Genomic DNA, 18,162 nt, shown 5'->3' with positions numbered 1-18,162 from the left:
AAAAATGATGTATTATTTTGTTCAGCTACTATTTATTTTGTCTTAATATATTCCTTCTTTTTCTTAAGTGGTCAGATGACCAGTGCTCCCCTCAGGTCATGCAGACAGAGTTCCAGAGCTCACAAACATACCGACAACTGAAGGAGAATTTATATGGAGTCATTATTGGTTATTTCGATAAAGGAAAGGTACAGCGAATAACTTAAGGATTGGTGTAACCTATAAAGGTGTACAGAAACAGGCTACCACAATCCTCTAATTTTATTAACAAGTTTATTTTCAGCATGAACATGGAAAATTGTCTATTTTGGCAATCACTCATATTAGAATTCTAAGATAAAAAAAATACAAAAAGTAAACATATAAAATGTATAATGCTTATTTTACTTAGTTCATTTGTTTTACATGTTTTACAATAACATTTCATAATATAAACATGGCTGTGTAGCCTGAAGCCTATAAGCCAAATTGAGTGATACATAAACAATATTACTTGGACTGCACAGGCTGACTTGGTTCACCATATGGTTTGCATGACACAGTAAATCGTTTAGCTGTAAACACACACACCACAATTTCTGCAGTAGACTGTGATCTTTCTGGGAGGATCCAAAGTAGAAATATCTGTGTATAGGCAAATATATAAATATTTGTAGCATTTTGCAAAGTCTCAGCAATGTCATATACAGTATGTTGCACATTTTAAATGTATGTATATACTTTTATATAATCTTGTTTTGATTAATATAATTTACAAAATGTATATGTGTATGTTGTTTGACTTTCAGAATGTAGTTTCAACGGTTTTATTCCATATTAACAGCATTTTTCTTTTCCGACAAAGCAGACGGTACAGCTAATGAGAAGTCATACCTTCTGCACCATAGAAAATAAAAGCCACGTGCTACAGTGACTCTGCTGTAGAGAGCTTGCTATGAGACTTTAATAATATATTTATGGCAGTGTGACCAGTAAAGAAGGAACACACTTTATGGATAGACTAGAAATATATTTAAAAGTATCTTTCTTAAAAATGTTAGCGTTATTGTCCTTTTAAGCTCCCACAGCAGGAGTGCTACAGAGCTGGCCCTGAGCAGGTGTAGGTTTGCTGGAGGCATGACTAGGTTGAAAAATAAACAGGTTTAGAGGGGTGCAATGGCGGTGCAACCTGAAAGATTGAGGGGTTTGTTCACCTGTACTGATTTTTGGGGGTTGCATATTTTCCCTTGTGATACTTTGGGGCCGAATTATCGAGCTCCGAATGGAGCTTGATGCCCCTGTTTCTGTGCAAGCCTTCAGGCTCGCCGGAAACAATAGTTATGAAGACCGCTGCTCCATAACTTGTCAGCCTGCTCTGAGGCTGCGGACATCAATCCACCCAATCATATACGATTGGCTGATTGACATCCCCTGCTAGCAGCCGATTGGCAGCGAATCTGCAGGGGGCAGCATTGCACAAGCAGTTCACTAGAATTGCTTGTGCAGTGATAAATGCTGTCCGCACTTTAATAAATCAGTCCCCTAGTCTTGCCAAGACTTGACACTGGCTTCTAGCACACAACTTTCAACATATAGAGGGATATTTATCAAGCCGTCAACCGCAAATACGCTGGAATTCCGCAGCTTAATTGTGGCGTGCCTGATTTGACCTAGTTATCAAATCCTACAGACCGGCAAAAGTTGAAATTTGTGAAGTAACATACTATCCGCCGGTCTCAATTCGACACCGATCGATGCTTACATCATTACCAATGTTCCGAATACAAATTCGACACTATCTATCTGACAACTTTTGCAAGTTATCAAATTTCTGACAGGTAAGCTCGCCACCATTCCGGCCCATCGTACCTGGTTTTCAATCCGCCACCCTGGAGGCTGCGGATTCCATAGGAATTGATAGGAGTCTGAAAGCAGCGAAAGCTTATGTTCGATGCTGCCAGATATCCCATTGATTTCTATGGTAGAAAACAAATTATGTTTGCACCTAACACCCTAACATAACCCCCGAGTCTAAACACCCCTAATCTGCTGCCCCTGACATCGCCGTCACCTACATAATGTTATTAACCCCTATTCCACTGCTCCCGTACCCTGCCGCAACTAACTAAAAGTATTAACCCCTATCCCGCCACTCCCGGACCCCGCCGCAACTAAATAAATGTATTACACACAGACGGCATCTTCTATCTTCATCCATCCGGTGCGGAGCATCTCCATCTTCAAGACATCCGGCGCGGAGCATCCTCTTCTTATGATGGTCAACGATGAATGAAGTTTCCCTTTAAGGTATATCATCCAAGATGGTGTCCCTTACATTCCGATTGGCTGATAGAATTCTATCAGCCAATAGGAATTAAAGGGGAAAAATCCTATTGGCTGTTGCAATCAGCCAATAGGATTGAGCTTTCATCCTATTGGCTGATCCAGCCAATAGGATTGAGCTTGCATTCTATTGCCTGATTGGAATAGCCAGTAGAATGCAAGCTCAATCCAATAGGATGAAAGCTCAACCCTATTGTCTGATTGCAACAGCCAATAGGATTTTTTCCCCTTTAATTCCTATTAGCTGATATAATTCTGTCAGCCAATTGGAATGTAAGGGACGCCATCTTGGATGATGTACTTTAAAGGGAAACTTTATTCGTCGTTGACTATCGTAAGAAGAGGATGCTCTGTGCCGGATGTCTTGAAGATGGAGACGCTCCGCACCGAATGGATGAAGATAGAAGATGCCGTCAGGATGAAGACTTCTGCCCGCTTGGATGAAGACTTCTGCCGGCTTCGCTGAGGACTTCTGCCGCTTGGATGAGGATGGATGTCCGGTCTTCAAAAACTGTAAGTGGATCGTCGGTGGTTAGTGTTAGGTTTTTTTAAGGGTTTATTGGGTGGGTTTTAATTTTAAGTTAGGGACTTTGGGCAGTAAAAGAGCTAAATGCCCTTTTAAGGGCAATGCCCATACAAATGCCCTTTTCAGGGCAATGGGGAGCTTAGGTTTTTTTAGATAGGGTTTTATTTGGGGGGTTGGTTGGTTGGGTGGTAGGTTTTACTGTTGGGGGATGTTTGTATTTTTTTTACAGGTAAAAGAGCTGATTTCTTTGGGGCAATGACCCACAAAAGACCCTTTTAAGGGCCATTGGTAGTTTAGTGTAGGCTTAGGTTTTTTTTTTTTATTTTGGGTTGTCTTTTTTATTTTGATAGGGCTCTTAGATTAGGTGTAATTCTTTTTTATTTTTGATACTGTGGTTTTTTATTTTTGTAACTTAGTGTTTTTTATTTTTTGTAACTTAGTGTTTTTTATTTTTTGTAACTTAGTAATTTTTAATAGTAGATTTAAATAACTTGAGTAGGGTTAGGTTTTAAAATATGTAATATAGTTATTTAATTGTTAGTTTAATGTAATTTTAGTATAATAGTTAAGGTAGGTTAATTAATAGTTTAATATAGTTTAATGTAATTTTAGTATAATAGTTAGGGTAGGTTAATTAATAGTTTAATATAGTTTAATGTAATTTTAGTATAATGGGGTAGGTTAATTAATAGTTTAATATAGTTTATTTTAATTCCAAAGGTAAGTTTTAATTTATTATAAGATAGGGATGAGGTAATTATAATGTAAAGTTAGCGGGTTGTTAGGTTTAGGGGTTAATAGCTTAATTTAGTTTATGGCGATGTGGGGGGCTGGCAGTTTAGGATTAATTAATAGTTTAATATAGTTTAATGTAATTTTAGTATAATGGGGTAGGTTAATTAATAGTTTAATATAGTTTATTTTAATTCCAAAGGTAAGTTTTAATTTATTATAAGATAGGGATGAGGTAATTATAATGTAAAATTAGCGGGTTGTTAGGTTTAGGGGTTAATAGCTTAATTTAGTTTATGGCGATGTGGGGGGCTGGCAGCTTAGGGGTTAATAGGTTTAGTAAGTGGTAGTGATGTGGGAGGCCAGGGGTTTAGGGGTTAATACATTTATTTAGTGGCGGTGGGGTCCGGGAGCAGCGGGATAGGGGTTAATACCTTTATTAAAGTTGCGGTGGGCTCCGGGAGTGGCAGGATAGGGGTTTATAACTTTATTAAAGTTGCAGCGGGGTCCGGGAGCGGCGGGATAGGGGTTAAACATTTTAATATAGTGGTGGTGTTTAGTGACAGGATATAAATAAAGTTGGAAAAGCCGAATAGCAGCGAGATTGATGACTGTTAGTTAACAACAGTCCGCTGCTCATCGCTCCGTACTTGGTGCGCGGCTTTTTGCCGGCTTTTTTGATAAATATGACGATCATATTCAGGTCCGCAATGGCGATGTTAGGCGAGCGTATTGGTCCCGGCGAATGCAGCACAGTTGATGGCTTGATCATTTGGCCTCATAGAATCCTTTTGGGTAATATTTTTAAAGAATCATGCATACAATCCTAGGGTTCCTTAGAATTCAGGATACATTGATCTTACATAGTCAAAAACATTTTTCCTATCGTTTACACTGAACTATTTGTATTGAGGTAGAGGTGTCAAGAAATTCTTGCCTCTTGAGATTAAATAATAATATATGTCTAGCACCCCAGAAATACAGAACCTTCCCAAGGTTTTGCTCTTATTAGTTTCCTCCAAATCAGATGGTTCAACATTCATTAACCACATCATTGTGCTTGCTTTCTTTTATTTAGTGGACAAGAAAAAATGCATTCATATATTAAGAAAAACAAATTACTGTGATATTTCCAGGTAGCAATTTTTTTACATTTGAATGTATTTTGTAGATGTGGGAGGAAGCGATTTTGCTTTGCAAGCAATTGTCAGACCAGTATGAAATGGAAATCTTTGACTACGAGCTCCTAAGCCAATGCCTGGTAAGAAATATAATTGAAAAATAATTTTAGCTTTCTTGTAAAGTAAACAAAAAATATATATGTTTTTGCTTTTCAGTCTAGAATTAAATATGAAGTAGGAAATGTACTTGTATTAAAGGAGCATAAACTGTTTTTTATGTGATTTGTTACAACATTTCCCTCTGTCATGTTTAAAGGGACAGTATACTTTAAAATTGTTCTTCCCTTAATGTGTTCCCAATTACTTTTTTTTTTACCAGCTGCAGGGTATAAAATGTATGATATTGGCTTTTTAAGGTTTATTTGTGTAAATTAATGAGCTGATTTTGTATTTTGAAGCCACACCCTAATAAAATGTGTTAAGCTTGTAGGTATAATCACATATCATTACTTTATCACATTGTGTACATAAACCTGCTTCTTTATCTTATATCTGTACGTAAACCAATTACCAATCACCAGAGCACAACAGAAAATTAGCATTTTATTACCTTATCTCTTCTATAACCCACTGGGAGTGTAATTTCTTCTACTGGCTGTGTTAACACAGCTTGGCCCTGAGGCCAAAAAATTTCAGGATGGGTTGGGATACCACAGGCTAAATCAACTATTTCAAATGCCAATATAAGGGTAATGTAAATACTTGTAAACAATTTAATTAATACACTCCAGCGGGTAAAGTGGATCATTGGGAACAAATAAAGAGAAGAATCTTTTTGAGTAAACTGTCCCTCTAAGGATAATAGACAGTACAATGTTGGGTGTTGTCTCTAACAGTGTCTTGTTTCTGAACAGTATGTAGCCCAATAGCAGGGTCAGTAGGGAACTGGGTAGACTTAAATACAGAATATACAATAGTCCTGTTTTTTATGAGAAAGTTACTCAGGCAAGTAGCAAATAATGTCCTGAAATAGTTTATACTGGGAAACAGGTACAAGCAAGAGCTAGCAGAAGAAAACTGTACAAACCAGTATAGCTGATGTTCATGTGCAAGTTCAGACAGACAAGAGCCAAGTGCTGAAAGGCCCACTTCAGGGCCAGGGACTGTAGTACCCACGTCTGAGCTAAACAAAGAAAATGCCACTCCTGGTCAAAGCAAAGGGAATGCCGCTATTAGGAAAAGCAAAGGGAATGCTTGCTTCTGGGCTAAAAAAAGGAAATGCTGCTCCTGGGCAAAGCAAAGGGAATTCCAGCTTCTGGGCTAAGCAAAGGAAATACAATGTGCTGAATAAAAACTGCAAGCAGCAATATCAGTACTTGACACAGGGTAAACACATAGGCACAGACAGCAATAAAGTACTGGAGCTGGGAAACAGCAACAGGGAATGTCTGAGCAGCAGTACTAACAGTGCCAAATGTAGAGACAAGGTCAGGACAGTCCAAAGTTCAAAGGCAGGAAGCAAGTATCTAAACTTAGGCAATGTCACCAGCAGGAAGTCCAGCAACAAACAGGAAGCAGGAACAGGATGGACTTCAATGCCAATGCAAGGAGTAAAGGCATAGGATGCGCAATATGTAGTCAGAAAGCACTTCTCTGATTGGCTAACATAAAGAGAGGGTGGAGCTGAGAGACACACTTACTGATGATAAGATTCATCCACCAACCCCTGCAAGTAAACATCCTCCAGTGGCACACACAACTGGAATCCCTGGTTCAATCCCAGGCAGGGCCCGGCAAGGGGGTCACCAGTAGCGCCCCCCCCTGTGCAATTTGCATTTAAGTTCGTACAGAGCTTATGGGATCCTGACAAACAGCCACTTACCATGCATTATGCAGAGTAAGGGCCCAATGATCTAAAGCTCTCTTCTCAGTTGAAATTATCTAAAATTATTCCCCAGCATTGCAATTTTATTTTTGTTCTTTTTTCCTGTAATTTAATTCTGAATATTGTAAGTTGTCCAATTCCTGTTAAAAGAGGAATCTACACAGTCATTGGTTGCACACTCTAGTAAGCCATTGATAACTCTCCCTTATTGGCCTCAGTAGAAAAGGGAACATAAGTTACAATATGGCTTTATGGACAATAGAATATTTTTTTTCAATATTTTAAAAACAAATGTCATTATAAAAAATACATATATACATTATTCTCAGGCTAATATTTGCTATAAATATACTATTCTATCAATTATTTATTTAGTGCTAGATTACAAGTGGAACACTAATTTAACGTGTGCCCGTTTAGGGGCAAATTTTCCCATTTACACGTTAAATAACCAGCCATTACAAGTGACTTTTTAATGCAACCGCAAGCTCGCAGTAGCACTTTGCGCTAAGCAAAATTAACCAGAGGTCAGACTTTTGGTTAATTTAAAAAATGTCCCCCAATTGCCCCCAAAATAAAGTGGACAGTTCCTTTATGAAAATTCTTTATGAAGCAGTTATAAAAGGTTAAAGTGTGGGGTGTTAGAAAAAAAAACGGCACTAAAAAGTGCCTATACATTGCGAATGTATGGTGTCTGTGTTTAAACTGTAAATATATATGTATACGGTTATATACATATATATTTATGCGTTAATATGTCTATATACACATATAAACACACACATATATATATATATATATATATATATTCATTAAATCATCTCACGCTAGTTCACTTTTAGAAACTAACCATAAACTTCTCACACAGTGGTGTCTTACACTGCAAAGACTTAAATATATGTATCCACAAGCAAAAGACCACTGTTGGCGACAATGCAAGCAATTCGGTTCATTATTCCATATATGGTGGACATGTCCATTAATCCAACAATTCTGGGAGTCAATAAAAACTCAAATATACCTAATTTTAGAATGTGATCTGCCTCTAATTTGTTTTATTCCATGACATTCCTAAATTACAGTCTAAATTACACTCAACCCTATTACACCTTGCAATAAACAGTGCAAAACAATTGATTCCAAGATTGTGGAAACAAACACGAGTACCCACACTATCAGAATGGGTAACACAATTTTCATTAAATATTTCACTAGAAAGATATTTTTATTTTCTCTACCAATCATTTGGATTTCTATCATAAAATGAAGCTCATCTGTGAAACAAGTCCGCAAAATCCAAATAACATCCTTCGAAAAGTAACAGATTTAAGTCTACAATTATATATTAAAGATTAAACTATATTAGTAACATATAATATTATTATATTCAAAAACACATGTGAGACACTTTTTCTTATATATTATGATGTTTTTTGTTTATTTAATTGTTGATTTTTCTCCCTATTCTCTATTTGACTATGCTCCTTGATCATAATATGGCAAAACACGAGACAGTTATATGTTTATTTTTGTCTTTATATATTGCTAATTGTAACTGATCAGAGCAACTTTAAAATAAATTGAAAAACTTCAATAAAAACAGTTTAAAAAAAAAAAAAGTGCCCAAACTCTACACTCTGCTAAAAAAAATAATATATATATATATATATATATATATATATATTCATATATATATAATAATAATAAATAGAAGTGCACTCACCAGGATATCACAATTGTATTCCTCAAAAAGTATATATTTATTAAATATGCTGCCAAACACTGCATGACTTACCCTCTTTGCTGCGCTAGGATCTGTGTTGTGTCTATCGGCATCAGATCGAGGCTCCCATTGGAGCCTATGGAAACGCACTCTCATAAGCACAAAGCTTTCATGCAATGTGAAGGCAAGGTCGCCTTCTCATTGCACTGTACTTTTAATACCAGCAGTTGTGTGCGCCGGTATTACTGAGGGGAACACAAATATTGCACTCACGAAAGCTCAATTTTGCGCTGCACTCGTAATCTAGCCCTTAGTTTTTAATGTCCCTTTAAAGGTAAAGTAAAGTCAAAATTAAACGTTCATGGTTTAGAGAAAACATGCAATTTTCAACAACTTGTCAATTTACTTATTTTGTTAAATTTTGCTTTGTTCCCTAGGAAACCTTTGTCAAAGAGACAAAGCTAGGTAGGCTAGTAGGAGCATAGGAGCATGCTTGTATCTTTAGCAGTCTATGGTATCAGTGTTTGTAACAATTCGTAACAGATGCTACAGTCTAATACAGCACCGGAGAAGTAACACAGTAAGCCTGTGTCTGACACTTGAAGTGTCCAAAGATCGCGGTAAGCTCAGTTTCTTATCTCCATCTGACACACAGGAGTGTACACTATCTTATTGGTCAGACAAGCCAAAAGCCCAATACATAGCCTCAGGGTTTGAAAATCCAACCCGTGGCACTTTGCTATACCTGTTACAAAGACTGTATATTTGCTACCCAGCTCTGAAGAATCTGATACTTTGGGTTGAATCAAGTTTGTTAATGAACTTTTATATACATTGCATTATATTGTTAAGGTGGACAGATAGGGCCATATCTATCAAGCTCTGTACGAAGCTTGAAGCCCTGTATTTCTGGCGAGCCTGCAGGATTGCCAGAAACACTAGTTATGAAGCAGTGGTCTAAAGACCGCTGCTCCATAACCTGTCTGCCTGCTCTGAGCAAGCGGACAGACATCGCCGCAATTCAACCCGATCGAGTACGATCAGGTTGATTGAAACCTCCCTGCTTGCGGCCGATTGGCCGTGAATCTGCAGGGGGCGGCATTGCACCAGCAGCTCACAAGAGCTGCTGGTGCAATGCTTAATATCGAGAGAGTATTGCTCTCCGCATTCATCGAGTTCTGTCGGACCTGATCTGCACTGTCGGATCAGGTCCGATAGACCTTTGTTAAATAGGCTCCATAATGTTTTAGCTCTCAGCAACTATTGTTGCAAACATTTTAACCTTGTATAACGTTTTGATATATGCTCAATATTGACACTGTACCTCAAGTATTACATAACGAGATTGGTACATTATTGTCAATTAAGGGAAACGTCGCAATTTTAAATTGTGTTAATATTTTAGTTTAATTAAACACTATTTTATTTACTTTTAATAAGTTTCTTAAATGTATTTTCTTCCCTGACTCCTGAGCTATATAGCGCTCCTTTACTATTATATATATATATATATATATATATATATATATATATATTTGTGTATTCCTATATATTTTTTCATCAATCTTAAGGAAGCATTGATTAGCAAGGGAGCAAGGAGTCACGACTGGGCGCCATACTTAGTCTTTTAGATAAATTGCAAAAAACTGCTGCCATAGAGTAACACACGTGCACGCTCCTGATCTTGTATGAGCCTAACTAGATTTACTCTTTAAAAAAGGAAGTGAACAATGCAAATTTTCTAACAGAAGTAAACTGGAAAGTTGTTTAAAATTGCATTCTTTATGGGAATCATGAAATTTTGTGTTTGACTTTACTGTCCCTTTAATTATGACTCTTTGTTGTATGTTACCAACATCACAGGAACATTTTTAAAATGGCATTTTTTTTTCTATCATTCATATGAAAGAGTAATATTTAAACATGATTTGGATGGCCTGAAAATGGCAAGTTAAAAGTTGTTTAGAATTTGAAAAATATGATAAAAAGCATAATTTATGTAAGAACTTACCTGATAAATTAATTTCTTTCATATTGGCAAGAGTCCATGAGCTAGTGACGTATGATATAGAAATACCCAAGATGTGGAAGTCCACAGAAGAGTCACTAGAAAGGGAGGGATAAAATAAAAAGAGCCATTTTCCGCTGAAAAAATTAAATCCACAAAAAAATTTGTTTTTCTCATAAAGTTAAAGAAAAAAACTTAAAACATAAGCAGAAGAATCAAACTGAAACAGCTGCCTGAAGAACTTTTCTACCAAAAACTGCTTCAGAAGAAACAAATACATCAAGATGGTAAAATTTTGTAAATGTATGCAAAGAAGACCAAGTTGCTGCTTTGCAAATCTGATCAACTGAAGCTTCATTCTATAAAGCAGGGCCGCATTGGGCCGCCGGGATACTGGGAAAAATCCCGGTGGGCCGCCAGCCGGCAGAGGCTGCTCAGCTACAGTAGAGACTGGAGAGAGCAGCAAACAGGCAACTTAACACAGTTGTGTGAGGAGTGCAGCATCATTCAGAGCCGCCAGCAGCACTGCACACAGACTGACAGGCTCAGCCACAGCCGCTGCAGTCACAGAATCACATAATTTACTAGTTGCAAGCCAGCAAGAGCATAGTTGGCTGGGCTGGAGGGGGCATGGCCGGGGTGGATGGGGGCATGGCCAGACTTGAGGAGGCGTGGCTGGGCCGGTCTATACAAATTTCCAGGGACAGTCTGATTTCCCAGTCCGGCCCTGCTTAAAAGCCCAAGAAGAGGAGACTGATCTAGTAGAATGAGTTGTGATCCTCTGAGGCGGGGACTGTCCCACCTCCAAATAAGCTTTATGAATCAAAAGCTTTAACCAAGATGCCAAAGAAATGGCAGAAGCTTTCTGAACTTTTCTAGAATCAGTGAAGACAACAAATAGACTAGAAGTCCTCCTGAAATCTTTAGTAGCTTCAACATAATATTTCAAAGCTCTTACAACATCCAAAGAATGTAAATATCTTTCAAGAATTTTCTTGGGATTAGGACACAAGGAAGGAACAACAATTTCCCTACTTATGTTGTTAGAATTCACAACCTTAGGAAGAAATTCGAACAAAGTCCGCAAAACAGTTTTATCCTGATGAAAAATCAGAAAAGGAGACTCACAAGAGAGAGCAGACAATTCGGAAACTCTTCTAGCTGAAGAGATAGCCAAAAGAAATAACACTTTCAAAGAAATTAGTTTAATATCCAAAGAATGCATAGGGTCAAAAGGAGGAGCCTGCAAAATCTTCAAAACCAAATTAAGACTCCAAGGAGGAGAGATTGATTTAATAACAGGCTTAATATGAACCAAAGCCTGAACAAAACAGTGAATATCAGGAAGCTTATTGATCTTTCTATGAAATAAAAAAGGAAGAGCAGAGATTTGTCTCTTCAAAGTACTTGCAGACAAACCTTTATCCAAACCATCCTAAAGAAACTGTAAAATTCTAGGAATTCTAAAAGAATGGCAGGAGAATTTATGAGAAGAACACCATCAAATATATGTCTTCCAAACTTGATAATAAATCTTCCTTGAAACAGACTTACGAGCCTGTAGCATAGTATTAATCACTTAGTCAGAGAAACCTCTATGACTAAGCACTAAGCGTTCAATTTCCATACCTTCAAATTTTATGATTTGAGATGGAAAAACGGTCCTTGAGACAGAAGGTTTGGTCTTAAAGGAAGTGGCCAAGGCTGGCAACTGGACATCCGGACAAGATCTGCATACCAAAACCTGTGAGGCCACTCTGGTGCTATCAGAAACACATACGATTGTTCCATAATGATCTTGGAGATCATTCTTGAAAGAAGAACTAGAGGCGGAAATATATAAGCAGGTTGGTAAAACCAAGGCACTGCTAATACATCCACCATCTCAGCCTGAGGATCCCTGGACCTGGATAGGTACCTGGGAATTTCTTGTTTGGATGAGAAACCATCAGATCTATTTCTGGAAGACCCCACATCTGTACAATCTAACAAAATACACCTGGATGGAGAGACCACTCCCCCGGATGTAAGGTCTGACGGCTGAGATAATCCGCTTCCCAATTGTCTACACCTGGGATATGCACCACAGAAATTAGACAAGAGCTGGATTTCGTCCAAGAAAGTATCCAAGAAACTTCTTTCATAGCTTGGGGACTGTGAGTTTCACCCTGATGATTAACATATGCCAAAGTTGTGATATTGTCCGTCTGAAAACAAATGAATGGTTCTCTCTTTAACAGAGGCCAAACCTGAAGAGCCATGAAAATAGCATGGAGTTCTAAAATATTGATTGGTAACCTCGCCTCTTGAGGTTTTTAAACCCCTTGTGCTGTCAAAGATCCCCAGACAGCTCCCCAACCTGAAAGACTTGCATCTGTTGTGATCACAGTCCAGGTAGGAAAAACAAAAGAAACCCCTTGAACTATATGATGATAGTCTAACCACCAAGTCAGTGAGAGTTAAATGTTGGGATTTAAGTATATCAATTGTGATATCTGAGTATAATCCCTGCACCATTGATTCAGCATACAAAGCTGTAGAGGTCTCATATGAAAATGAGCAAAGGGGATCGCGTCCAATGCTGCAGTCATGAGACCTAAAACTTCCATGCACATAGCCACTGAAGGGAATAATTGAGACTGAAGGTTTCGATAAGCTGAAACCAATTTCATTCGTCTCTTGTCTGTTAAAGACAGAGTCATGGACACTGAATCTATCTGGAAACCTAAAAAGGTGACCCTTGTCTGAGGAATCAAAAAACTCTTTGGTAAATTGATCCTCCAACCATGTCTTTGAAGAATAAACACTAGTTGATTTGTGTGAGATTCGGCTAAATGTAAAGACTGAGCTAGTACCAAGATATCGTCCAAATAAGGAAACACCGCAAAACCCTGTTCTCTGATCACAGATAGAAGGGCACCGAAAACCTTCAAAAAGAAATGGCAGGCCTGAGAATATAGCCAGAATATAAATAAGATTTCCTTAGATAAGATTCAAGTTTCCTATCTAAAGGATATTTAAAAGAAGTACTGTCTTCCACAGATATAGTAGTACATTTGGCAAGAGTAGAAATAGCCCAATCAACTTTGGGGACTTTTTTCCAAAACTCTAATCTAACCGCTGGCAAAGGGTGCAACCTTTTAAACCTAGAAGAAGGAATGAAAGAAGTACCAGGCTTAATCCATTCCTTAGCAATCACATCAGAAATAGCATCAGGAACTGGAAAAACAGGAGTAACCACAGGAGGTTTATAAACAGAATTTAAACATTTACTAGTTTTGATATCAAGAGGACTAGACTCCTCAATATCCAAAGTAACCAACACTTATTTTAACAAGGAACAAATATACTCAATCTTGAAAAGATAAGTAGATTTGTCAGTGTCAATGTCTGAGGTAGGATCCACTGAATCAGAGAGATCCTCATCAGAGCAGGATATTTCAGTATGTTGTCGATCATTAGAAATTTCATCAATTTTATGAGAAGTTTTAAAAGACCTTTTACGTTTATTAGAAGGCGGAATAGCAGACAAAGTCTTCTGTATCACATCAGCAATATAATTTTTCATATCTTCAGGGATATTATGTACATTAGATTTTGAAGGAACAACAGAAACTGTACTAGTACTGATGGAAACATTTTCTACGTGCAAAAGCTTATCATGACAACTGTTACATACTATAGCTGGAGATATAATCTTAGCTAACTTACAACAGATACATTTAGCTTTGGTAGAACTGTGATCAGGCAGCAGGGTTCCAACAGTTGCTTCTGAGACAAGATCAGATTGAGACATCTTGCAAAATGTAAAAGAAAAAACAACATTAAAGCAAAATTTACAATTTCCTTATATGGCAGTTTCAGGAATGGGAAAAAATGCAAACAGCATAGCCCTCTGAGCATATAGAAGGCAAGAGGCAAATAGGAAGTGGGGTGAAAAATAAACTACATTTTTTGGCGCCAAGTATGATGCACAACGCAAAATGAAGTTGAAATATTTTTTTTGGTGCCAACATCCGGAAATGACGCAACTTGCGTCATCACAGACGCAACCTCATGCAAGGAAACCTGGCGTCAACTAAGACACCGGAAATGATGAACTTGCATCCTCAAAGACGTACCTTCGCAGCAAAAAAATTCTCGTGCCAAGAATGACGCAATAAATAACAGAATTTTACTCCCTTGCGAGTTTAATTTTGCCAGCGAAATTAAAAGAAAAAACAGTCAATTTTGAAAAAGAAAAAAAAAAAAGACTATACCCCAGGTAAGACAAATAACTTCCTAAACATGCTTCCCAAATTGAAATTGACATAGACCTGACTCATGGCAAATATAAGTAAAATACATATATTTAAAACTTTATATTAATATATAAAGCGCCAAACCATAGCTGAGAGTGTCTTAAATAATGAAAACATACTTACTGAAAGACACCCATCCACATATAGCAGATAGCCAAACCAGTACTGAAAAAGTATCAGCAGAGGTAATGGTATATAAGAGTATATCATCGATCTGAAAAGGGATGTAAGAGATGAATCCCTACGCCCGATAACAGAGAACCTTTGAAAAGATTTCCTGCAAGGAAAACCATAAAATCAATAGGCGATACTCCCTTCACATCCCTCTGACAAACACTGTAGTCTGAGAGGAATTGGGCTTCAAAATGCTTAGAAGCGTTTATCATAGAAGAAATCATAGAAATCAAGCACAAACTTACTTCACCACCTCCATAGGAGGCAAAGTTTGTAAAACTGAATTGTGGGTGTGGTGAGGGGTGTATTTATAGGCATTTTGAGGTATGGGAAACTTTGCCCCTCATGGACTCTTCCCAATTACATAAAAGAAAAAAATCATGTCTAAATTGTTTACTTCCTTCTTAGGCTTATTGACTGATAAACACTTGCTGCTTATGTCTATTGGCTAGTAAACATTTCCTGTTTATGTCAATTGGCTGATAAACACTTGCTGCTTATGTCTGTTGGCTAATAAACATTTCCTGTTTTTGTCTATTGGCTGATAAACATTTCCTGCTTATGTCCATTGGCTGATAAACACTTGCTGCTTGTGTCCATTGGGTGATACCCATTTCCTGCTTATGTCCATTGGCTGATAAATACTTCCTTTTAATGCTCATTTGTCTGACCATGTAGCTAAGAGCTAGTTGTGGCTATTTTTTTTCCGGCTCTGGAGGGCAGGATGACCTTACAGGAGAAGTCCTGTGATGTTATCTACTCACCACTAATATATGACAGACACACTTTGCTTTACTTTTTATTTTGAAACTGTAACTTTTTTTTAAATGTTAAACAGTTTACCATTTTCTCACAACACATTTATAAAGTTTAGATATTTGTGCTGTGTTTAACATGAGTGCTCTATTCATATTTTAAAAGTATTATTTCCTAGGTTCATTAAAATGTTTAAATGTCACATTTTTAAACTATGATAACATGATTACAAATAAAACATGGTCATCAGATTTCAGTGCCACAATTAATGGTTGGGCATTATAAAAATAATTTTATTTTGGCATTAATTAATAAGAAAGGGTGTGAATACTATTCTATAATTATCAACATTGGGTTCCATCATGTCCACCGGACCTTGCTGCAAGCTGACAGCATACACTGTCCAGATATAACATTGCACAAGAAAGATGCCCAGAAAGATGCCTTCCCAAAAAGCTCTTTGCTCAGATGGGATGATCTAAAATGATTCTCCATCACTGCAAAATCTCTCACAAGATTCTAAACAGGCAAATTTTACTTCTTTAAGGGGTGTTTCCTACATTTCTGTATGGAAGGAGACAAGCCTGGTGAAATATAGTAAATTTCACCTGTACACAGCTGGCAAGATAAATCAGTGAGAACTGCTGATGTACAATGCTTAGAGAATATCATGAGACTTGTGAAAGAGCTATAGCCACACCCTGGGAACTCCCCTGTTCATCCCAAGGAACTACCATTTCTCTCTCACTTTGAAATGGTCAGTTCTATTTTACACAGAACATATAAAAATACAAATAATTTGTAAATGTTACAAAGAAATATACTACGGAAACTATCAAAGCATAATCAGAATTTGTAAAAACACTGCTGTATACAGAATCTAAATGCAATAAAATACAAAAAAGAAAGTGCAAAGTTTAAACGTAATACAACTTATAGGACCCAATCTGAAGTTTAAATTGATAAAAAAAACACCCAGCACAAAGTGTAAATGTAACAGAACTTTCATATCTTGTAGACTATATTGCACAGGTTGTGTCTCTCATTTACATCTAGAAATTCAGGGAACACCCCTTAGGGAAGTATAAAAAAATCTGCCTTTCTAGAATCTTGTAAGGAATCTCAAGGTGCTGGAGGGTCACTCTGGATCATCTCATCTGAGCAAAGAACTTTAGATCGTCAGGCCCAAAAAGAGAGATAAATGAAAACCTATGTTCAAATGTGTTAGAACATTGTGTTATTGCCTTGTTTTGTCCCTTTAAGCTATTTTCTCTTCTGGTTTAGTTTCGCTCTTATGTTCTATTCACATAAAAAAAATATTAATTATTCAGTCAGATTAATACTACATTTAATACAGTTGATATACCTAAAGAGACTTAAGAATTTTGTGCAATAAGACATATTTAACATCCGTTGCGAGTACAAGATTTACTTTATAAATTAAACTCTTGATAATGAAAATGTAGTTGCCCTGTCATGTTCAAAAACCTATTTACAAAATTTGTGATCTCATCTTTTCGATTTCCGTTTTATAGCTCCTTATAATTTAATCTATATTTTACAGGCATATAAATTGGCAGCCATATTACAAAAGTAAAATGTCTCATGTTTGTAACTTAAACTAATTTTTTTTCTATATATTGGCAGACTCAACAAGCACAATTCTATGAAAACATAATGAAAATACTTCGTCCCAAGCCTGATTACTTTGCGGTCGGATACTACGGCCAAGGCTTTCCAACATTCCTCCGGGTAAGTGTTAGATATGTTTTATATCCACAATAACTTATTTTATTGCTACCAGTAAAGCTGTGAAATAAACAAGCATATGTAGATGTTCACAAGAAATGCTTTGATTTACAAGCATTTTTTTTAACTGTGAGCGTGTTTGTTGATGTCACATGCTAGACTTAACATTTCCCTGACTTCAGAGAACAAATTAAGTAGATATGAAGGTTGTAACAGTCAAATTACTTTGTTGCAGCACCAACATACTTTTGCCTATTATATTCATTACCACAAAAAAAAGGCAGTGTTGGAAATTAAACAAATGGACTATTAGACCATTGGGAATTTAAGTTAACCCATTCACAATGCCAGATGTATAGGGTCAGCCATCTCAATGAGCTTCCATGGCTCTAGGAGCATTGGTCTTGCTGACCGTGGCTAGGCCTCACTCTTTCTGCATGTCCTCAGCAGGGAGGTACAGGATACAGCGGCTGTCACAAATGGGTTAAAACTGATTAATAAATTGTGCTTCAATTTGAAAAAGATTGCTATCCCTTATTTACTGTGTAATGTTTTTGCAAGAATAGCAGTAATGGAACATTTGATGTTTGGCAAACTGTAGCTCCAAAGTTGCAGGATTGACCTCTTCCGTGTTCTCTTTCACAGGTACCTCGACATATAGAAACACTAAAATAGTGTAGCAAGTCATAAAACAATGCACTGGGCTAGATTACAAGTGGCACGCTAACTGTTGCACACAAGCAATATTAGGTACTACAAGTTGGAATTAAACATGATTGCGAGAACACAATCACATTTTATGCTCATCCAGTTAGTGTGACTGAAACCCTCGCTTAAAGGGTAGTGCGTTAAAAAAAGGTGCACT

General features: G+C 37.1%; 1 protein-coding gene across 1 annotated transcript in view; it reads left to right on the top strand.

Moving 5' to 3' along the window:
• DOCK2 (dedicator of cytokinesis 2) overlaps positions 1-18,162 on the top strand; it is a 1,640,323-nt gene that overhangs the window by 1,330,132 nt on the left and 292,029 nt on the right. The window contains 3 exon segments of the mRNA XM_053718563.1: positions 69-188; positions 4,752-4,841; positions 17,196-17,300. Of these exon segments, the coding sequence (XP_053574538.1) occupies positions 69-188; positions 4,752-4,841; positions 17,196-17,300 (315 nt within the window).

Source organism: Bombina bombina, chromosome 6 (assembly GCF_027579735.1).
Source record: "Bombina bombina isolate aBomBom1 chromosome 6, aBomBom1.pri, whole genome shotgun sequence".
Taxonomy (NCBI): domain Eukaryota; kingdom Metazoa; phylum Chordata; class Amphibia; order Anura; family Bombinatoridae; genus Bombina; species Bombina bombina.
Note: the sequence above shows the minus strand (reverse complement) of the source record. Positions and strands in the feature narration are given on the sequence as shown.